Genomic DNA, 7,028 nt, shown 5'->3' with positions numbered 1-7,028 from the left:
CCACTTCCGACAGCACCTCAAGCACAGCCACGCTGGAACAAGTGGAAAGTGGACCAACATGCTGGAGAACGCGTGCATGCTCGAAGAGGACCCAACCCCAAGGTAAACCCGCCATCCTTTTCTGCCGCTGGCCCGACCGTCTGTTGGCCCGACCGTCTGTTTGCTCGACCGTCTGTCCAGAGGACTCGAAGGGCCGGAAGGATTGAATTGCGGGGCTTCGGCGTGCAGCAGCACAAGTTCGGGAGCACCGTCACCTCAACAGAGCAGCGACTCGGTGACACCGCTGTGCATCCCAAACCACAGATTTTTCACGGTGCAGAGGCGCAGCTGACGTGTGGGTGTGCGCGCGCTCGCGCGCTCCGTGGAACCGCTGCCCGGTGAGCGCCGTTGCCCCCCTGCTGTGGTAGCGCATGCGTTCCAGCTGGCACTGCGACGTGCCGGCTTCGTTGTTCTTCAAATCTCGACGGCGCTTCTTGCGATCGACTCTTTCCCGCATCAGCTCCGCTTGCCAACCGCCGTCCTACCAGACACCCGTCTGACATGACAGATGTCTCTGACGAGCCATGATAAGCGAGCGACCTCCGAAGGATCATTTCGCGGCGACTGGACGCCGATCTCCCGCTGGAGGCGTCACTCAGAATAGTAGGCTTGTGGCACAGGATGGGCGTGAGCCAACGAACCGACCCCTCGTTTGGTGTAGAGCTTGTCGCTACGCCACGCATATCTCCCATTCGCCCATATTGTCATGCGAAACGAGTCACCTGCACGCACGATGCAACTCGACTGGTTTCTGACAGCCAAAGGGGGGGGGGATTCAATACCTCCACAAATCATCCTCACATAGGCCCTTTTGTTTTTTTTTTTTCTCCTTCATTGTCACGTATATATGGGGGTACATGATTGTTAGGATTCGCTACTACGTTACCCGGTTGGAAGTAGGGCGTAGACCTTGGTCGACTTTTCTTGTCTTTTTCATTGTTGGGTGCTCATGGCAACGGGTGAATCAATGCATGTGCCTCGAGAAACGAGGTGGTGTTCGGGTGTTGGCGCGTCTGACTTGCATTTGAACGGACATCTATCATAGGGGGTTATACAGAGGAGGGAAGACTTGGGCCGCATGAACGTATCATGTTTCTCGCGCGGACTGCAGTAACATCATGGGGTGGTGGCGGACTGATTTAGTGCGTTTAAAAAAAGTCATATGAGATGAGCACACGATGAAGAGCCGTGTTGGACCATTTAGTGGTGCCTCAGTGATTGAACTTTCGACTGGACAGGGCTGGGGATAGCAATGAACACACAATGGCCTGAGAATGACCCATACGCCTGTCATGACATCTTTGCCTTTTTCACATCGCCCGGCCTTTGGCGATCGGACACAGGCATGATTGATGCCTGGACTGACTCTACTCTTGGCGCTTACGTGCTGGGAACACTTCACATTGTGCCAGTCATTATTCAGGTACAGATACATTATAGGCTACTCATGCTTCCATGTGTACAGATTTTCACATTACAGATGCTATCCAGGTTGTTCTACGCCTTACTCTTGCGACCCGTTGTCCCAGTGCTCTAGACTCCCTGTCAGCTCACGCCTGAGGCGGCTGGCGCTGACGCCCTTGGCCCAACGGTCGAAGGCGACGATGATGAGAAAGCATGCGGCGACCGTCGGCAGCGTGGCGCCGTTCTCGAGGTAGAGCATGAGGAAGCGCTCGGAGGCGGCGGCGGCGGCGAGCCCCAGGGCCGTGAGCGCGACGGCGGCGCGGACGGCGAGCGCGGCGCGGTCCGAGAGGGTCAGGGGCCTGTCGGCGCGGCGGGTGATGAGGATGAAGAGGGCGAGGAACACGAGGGCCAGCGACAGGGAGCCCCAGTAGTAGGCGTAGATGGCCATGTAGCCCGGGTGCTGGGCCGGCAGGGCCGCGGACGACGACGACGACGACGACGACGACGACGACGGGTTGACCGAGTCGGCGAGCGCCGTCGTCAGCGTCCTCGTCAGGGTGTCAAAGGCCGGTGGCAGGGACGAGGTGCCGGCGCCCAGACGGCCGAGAGAGCAGACGTCGGTCGTGTTGCCGAGTGTCTGGACCTCGTCGAGAATCCGGGGCAGCCAGTCCCTGCCGTTCGAGTCGTCGGCGAGTTTGAGCTTGTCCAGTGCCCTCGTGATGGCGCGCACGAGGGCCGTCCCGTCGAGGTGCTGCTCGATGCAGGCCACCCGCACGTCTTTACGGAACGAGATGAACCTGCGCAGCACGTGCCAGGCGAGGATGATCTGCTGCGAGCCTTCGACGATGCCGATCATGCCGAGGTGGAAGGGAAAGTGCAGCACGGCCCAGACCTGCTGGCGGATGCTGCCAAAGTTGCACTCGGGGGGGTTGTCAAAGTAGAGCATCCAGGAGAGAAGCTGTCGCGGGCCTTCGTGTTAGCACTGAAATGTCCGTCACAAAAAAAGGGGGTCTCTGTAGGCCATACCAGGATCAAGACCATGCAGGCGATCAGTAGAGTTGCGTCGAGCCGCACGTCATCATTGCCCATGACCTTGCCCACCGTCTTGGTCGCTCCAATGGCGCCCTCGCCGATGATGACAAGCGTCAGAAGCCCCATGCGCTCTGTAAGATGGGTGCGCTTGAATCCTGTCTTCCTCCAGACGATTGAGATGCCGAGGGTCACGGCCGCCTCTATGCCCAAGATGACATAGTACAAGTAATAAATACCGAGACCAGGCTTGGCCCCAGGTTTGAAGGACACCGTCATGGAGAGAAACGAACCCCCCGAAAAGACGAGGGCGGCTATCGTCAACGAAAGGGGCCAGGTCATGCTCTCCGTGTGCCTCCGGATGAAGTGCAGTGCGACCGAGTACTGAATGACCATGAGGAGGCGGCTACCCAGCAGGATGTGACACAAAATGCGAAAGTTCTAACAGACATGTCAGTCCCATTCGTGAATGCTCAGGTCTTAAGCGTCGGCGGCGGCGGCGGGCATCCTCATACTTGATTATTTTGTCCATCTTGCTCCGGATCGAAGGATGACCCCACGAAGGCAAAGCCCACAAAGATACAGAACTGGGCCAGCTTGCAGACGCGTTCGTAGCCAGAGTCCAAGGAGAAGCGGACATCGTGAAGGGTGATCTGGAACCAGGTGAACCAGATGATGCTGAAAAAGGAAATGTATGCTACAAGAGTGTTGACGTTGTTGACCGAATGTGCGCTGGTAAAAGTTTCCAGGTTCGCGATAAAGAAAAGGTCGGAAAAGAGCTCGATTGTGTTGGCATTTTCTCGTACAGAGAGGTGCAAGACCTCGTTGGCCGTCGTGGCATTGGTGTTCTTGTTGTTCTCCTCGCCATTGTCGCTGGCGGCGGCGTTCTCGCTGGCCTCTCTACTGCTGTCCGTCCTGACGTTCACGGGAGACTTGATCCATTTCAGCGGCGCAATCTTCTCTTCTTGAAGATAGTCCAGACCCCTGTGGTCACTTATCGTTAACCCCCCAATGCTGACTACATGCACCTGTAGCAGTCACCTGCAGGAAGCTTACCAACTGGCCGTCGACGCGGCTGACCTGCTGGAGTCGGTCCTCGGGACCCCCAAGTGCTCGATGGATGAAATGCCGGAGTTGGTTCGCTGCACGCCAGTCAGGGCAGTGGATGAGTTGATAGAGTCGGTTCGGCGCATGTCAAAATGACTGGTCGGTAACCGTGTCATGGTGTAATCCTGCCAGACCGAGAGCGACGCCTCTTAGGCAAACACCCTCATTGTGCTCGATGCGATGGGAGTGAACAAGCTGTAAGACCTGCCGTTGTTGGCGACGAGAGTGGTTGTATTCGAACCTGAGCAGCCCTAACCCATGATTGCCGCCATTCAGGGCCGCCGCATTCTGGACCTCCAGGGGCCGAAGAGACCGGCCGGGTGGACATGGTGTACTCGCTTTCGGTCTCGGTATCGCTCCTAAGGCCCGTTCCCGTTTTCCGCGCCACTTCGTCCACCTCTGATATGGGCTCAAAGCTTATATTTGCGTGTCTCAGTTTCTCCCTCTTGTGTCTCGCGGGGAGGAGCCTCAATGCATGAACCACTCTTTGTGAATAAACTGCATTTCACTTGGCATGACCATGGCCTTCGGGCAAGCCCAATTTCTACAAAAGCCAAGGCTCGTAGTGCAAACGCCGTGCTCACACTTGCTGTCTCTGCGATTCATCAGTCGCAACGCAGCCCCGAGCTTAGAAGCCAGACACAGCCACCGACAGGCCGACTCCTGGCATGATGGTTTCCTTATATAGGTGCATGAAGGTCGGTGCTCATCAGGCGTAAACACCGGGGACTGGCAGGACACCGAGGCCGACGACGTCAAACCACGCCAGACTGATGCCTTCCGCTGACGCATCTGGATTTGCAGACCGCCAGTTGGGAGGCTAAGCCATTTGTTGATTGATGCTTTGCAGTTTCACGCCCTTGCGAGGCAATCCGAGGAGAGGCTCGTAATTCGCAGGGCAAATCTCGCGACAGCATCACTGCGTCGCGTTGCGTCTCAAGTTTGCCTTGCCAAGGGCGCAGATGCGCGGCTTCGTATGGTGCTCGGATTTAGACTCATATAAAAGCGCCATTCAAGGCCAGCTGATTTGGAGCCTTTCTTGTTCTCTTGACCATCAGCAACATCCTTTCCACAGTTTTCACCATCTCCAACTTTCAATAGCCAGCCTTCGTATTCTTTTTGCTTGACTTTTTCCCAATCGCCATCATGCCTATCCTCTCCATCGTCGCCCCTGAAATCCCCGCCGAGGGCCAGGACAAGTTCCTCGCTAATCTGCCCGCGATTCTCAGTGATATCAAGAGCCAGCCCGGTGTCGCAGGCGTCACCGCTGGTCAGATTGTCGGCCAGGACGGCGTGCCCGTGACCGACTTCAAGTTTGTCCATGCCATCGGTGGGTGCTGGCGGACCTCGAAATAAACACGAGCCCTCATCTAACACGTGCGCAGCATTCAAGACGGCCGAAGACCAGAAGACGTTCGCCGACTCGGCATGGTCCCAGGAGCAGAAGGCTCGGTACGTGGAGAAGGCCGGTGACTTGCCGGCGGTCGGCCGCTTCGAGCTGCCTGAGCTTCCCACGGACAAGGCCCCTCCGGCCTACCTGCAGTACACGACGCTGCACATCGAGGACGAAAGCCATCACGTCGAGGCTCGCAAGGCGTTCGAGGATGTCATCAAGGCGCTGGGCAAGGAGGCCTTTGGCGGGCGCACCGTTGACGAGCCCTTTATTGGCTTGGGCATCATTGGATGGGATAGCCTCGAGGTGAGTCCTGCGTGCTACACTTGGTTCCACTTTGACCATGGCTAACGACGATTGTGAATGCAGGAGGCTGGTGCTGCTTTCCAGCAGCCTGAGGTGGCCGCCCTGTGGGCGAAGTACCTGAGCCTGGGCAAGGGTAAGAACATCATTGTCAAGATTCACCAGTGAGCATCGGATTCTGCCACAGGCTGCGTGCTATTGCTCTAGCGGGTCGGCGCCCCGCTATAGCATTGCTTTGCCTTACAGTCTGGATTATCCTAGGAGACGGGAGAGTCAGTTATGCGAGCAGTACATTGAAAAAAACATGGCCATCATAGAAAGAAAGTCATTGTAGATGATGACAGAGATAACCTTGACGGACTGTATCTCATCAGGTCTCAATAAAAATCAGAGGACTTTCATGCCATGACAATTGATCTGTCCCATCCTCTACAACACATCTAACGTTGTCCACTTCGCTACCCTACGTCACCTGCACACCCCACCACGCTAAGTGAGGGGTAAAACTCCTTCCCCTGAAGCCGTCACCAGATGCAACAGCCACACATTTGTGTTGCACATGGAAACGCTCGACTACTCGACACGCGCCGACATCACCGACGACATTGCCGGATCTCTCAGAAAGAGCTGCGTCGAGATGGCCTTGAATCGCATCGATGGCGACGAGGAGCTTTACGTGGGAGGGTATGTTGCCTAGGCCCTGCCTCATTGTGGCCCCTTCAGACGTTGCGTTCAAGGTCAACTGACGACCCTCAAGAATTTTTGCTCTCAAACGTCCAACCGCTCTGAGTGATCGCGGCATCACCCACGTCCTTTCCGTGGTGCGGTGCGACCCGTCAGAGGACTGGAGCGCTCAGTACAGACACAAGGTCATTGATGTGGATGACGTGGACGATGAAGATTTACTCTACCACCTGCCAGGGGCGGTGAGATTCATCGACGATGCCCTACATCCGAAGCCTGAAGGGAAGGAAAAGAAAGCAGTGAGAAATGGCCGCAAGGCTGCAGTATTGGCAGATGTCATTGGCGTCGCAACTGGAGGCGATGCGACTGGCCCCAGCGACGATGAAGCCAGTGACGAGCAAGCCGAGGCAGACGAAGATACAGTATTCAAAGCCAAGGCTGATCGTCTTCGTGCTGCCGCCAGTCCCAGCCAGAAAGACACGCCCGCTTTGTCGGCCGACCCACGGTCTGCCGACCCCGATGCCATAACGCCTGTGCCTGCCATCGAGCACCTGTCTCTCTCAAGCGCAGGGAAGCCAGGGGCGGTCTACGTCCATTGCGCCATGGGAAAGTCACGCTCCGTCACTGCTGTCGCCGCCTATCTCCTCTTCAAGCACCCCGCTCGCTTTGGCCAACGGCCCGCAGCGACCGAGATTCATTCCTCCGTGAGTTCGACGGCCAAGTGGCAGGGGACGAGCGACGCCGCGCGAAAAGCTGTCGAGGCTGTCGTCGCCCACATCCGCAAGACACGCGAGATTGCCGAGCCCAACCCGGGCTTCATCTCGCAGCTCGAGATGTGGTGGGACATGGGCTGCCCCGTGAAGGAGGGAGAGCTGGAGAAGCACCAGATCTACCAGCGCTGGACATACAAGCGAGAGGTGGAGGAGAGCCTGGCTGTGGGCGAGGCGCCGTCGCGCCTGCGTTTCGAGGATGAGGAGAGGGCAAAGGGCGGCGCCTCAGGTCCCGGCACAGGGCAGGAAAAGGAGCTCAGGTGCAAGAAATGCCGTCGCGTTCTGGCCACATCGGCATT

At 57.3% G+C, this 7,028-nt stretch overlaps 4 protein-coding genes across 4 annotated transcripts in view; 3 read left to right on the top strand and 1 right to left on the bottom strand.

The window, feature by feature from the left end:
- The window catches only part of VDAG_03771 (uncharacterized protein), a gene marked incomplete at both ends in the record, with an annotated part of 2,300 nt that extends 1,919 nt beyond the window's left edge, over window positions 1–381 (top strand). The window contains one exon of the mRNA XM_009653855.1: window positions 304–381. Within this exon, the coding sequence (XP_009652150.1) occupies window positions 304–381 (78 nt within the window). The remainder of the gene's footprint in view (window positions 1–303) is intronic.
- A 1,162-nt stretch (window positions 382–1,543) lies between these two features.
- VDAG_03770 (uncharacterized protein) lies at window positions 1,544–3,695 on the bottom strand (the record flags this gene model as incomplete). Its single annotated transcript, XM_009653854.1, has 4 exons — window positions 1,544–2,401; window positions 2,470–2,913; window positions 2,988–3,456; window positions 3,529–3,695. 4 exons carry the CDS (start codon window positions 3,693–3,695, stop codon window positions 1,544–1,546), a joined length of 1,938 nt encoding a protein of 645 aa, XP_009652149.1.
- A 1,030-nt stretch (window positions 3,696–4,725) lies between these two features.
- Window positions 4,726–5,443, top strand: VDAG_03769 (uncharacterized protein; the record flags this gene model as incomplete). The annotated part of the gene is made up of 3 exons (XM_009653853.1): window positions 4,726–4,909; window positions 4,965–5,278; window positions 5,342–5,443. 3 exons carry the CDS (start codon window positions 4,726–4,728, stop codon window positions 5,441–5,443), a joined length of 600 nt encoding a protein of 199 aa, XP_009652148.1.
- A 196-nt stretch (window positions 5,444–5,639) lies between these two features.
- The window catches only part of VDAG_03768 (uncharacterized protein), a gene marked incomplete at its 3' end in the record, with an annotated part of 1,845 nt that continues 456 nt past the window's right edge, over window positions 5,640–7,028 (top strand). The window contains exons 1-2 of the mRNA XM_009653852.1: window positions 5,640–5,959; window positions 6,033–6,958. Of these exons, the coding sequence (XP_009652147.1) occupies window positions 5,835–5,959; window positions 6,033–6,958 (1,051 nt within the window). The 5' untranslated portion in view covers window positions 5,640–5,834. The remainder of the gene's footprint in view (window positions 5,960–6,032; window positions 6,959–7,028) is intronic.

Source organism: Verticillium dahliae, genomic scaffold (genome assembly GCF_000150675.1).
Source record: "Verticillium dahliae VdLs.17 supercont1.6 genomic scaffold, whole genome shotgun sequence".
NCBI classification, from domain to species: Eukaryota; Fungi; Ascomycota; class Sordariomycetes; order Glomerellales; family Plectosphaerellaceae; genus Verticillium; species Verticillium dahliae.
This window is presented reverse-complemented; position numbering and strand designations above follow the sequence as displayed.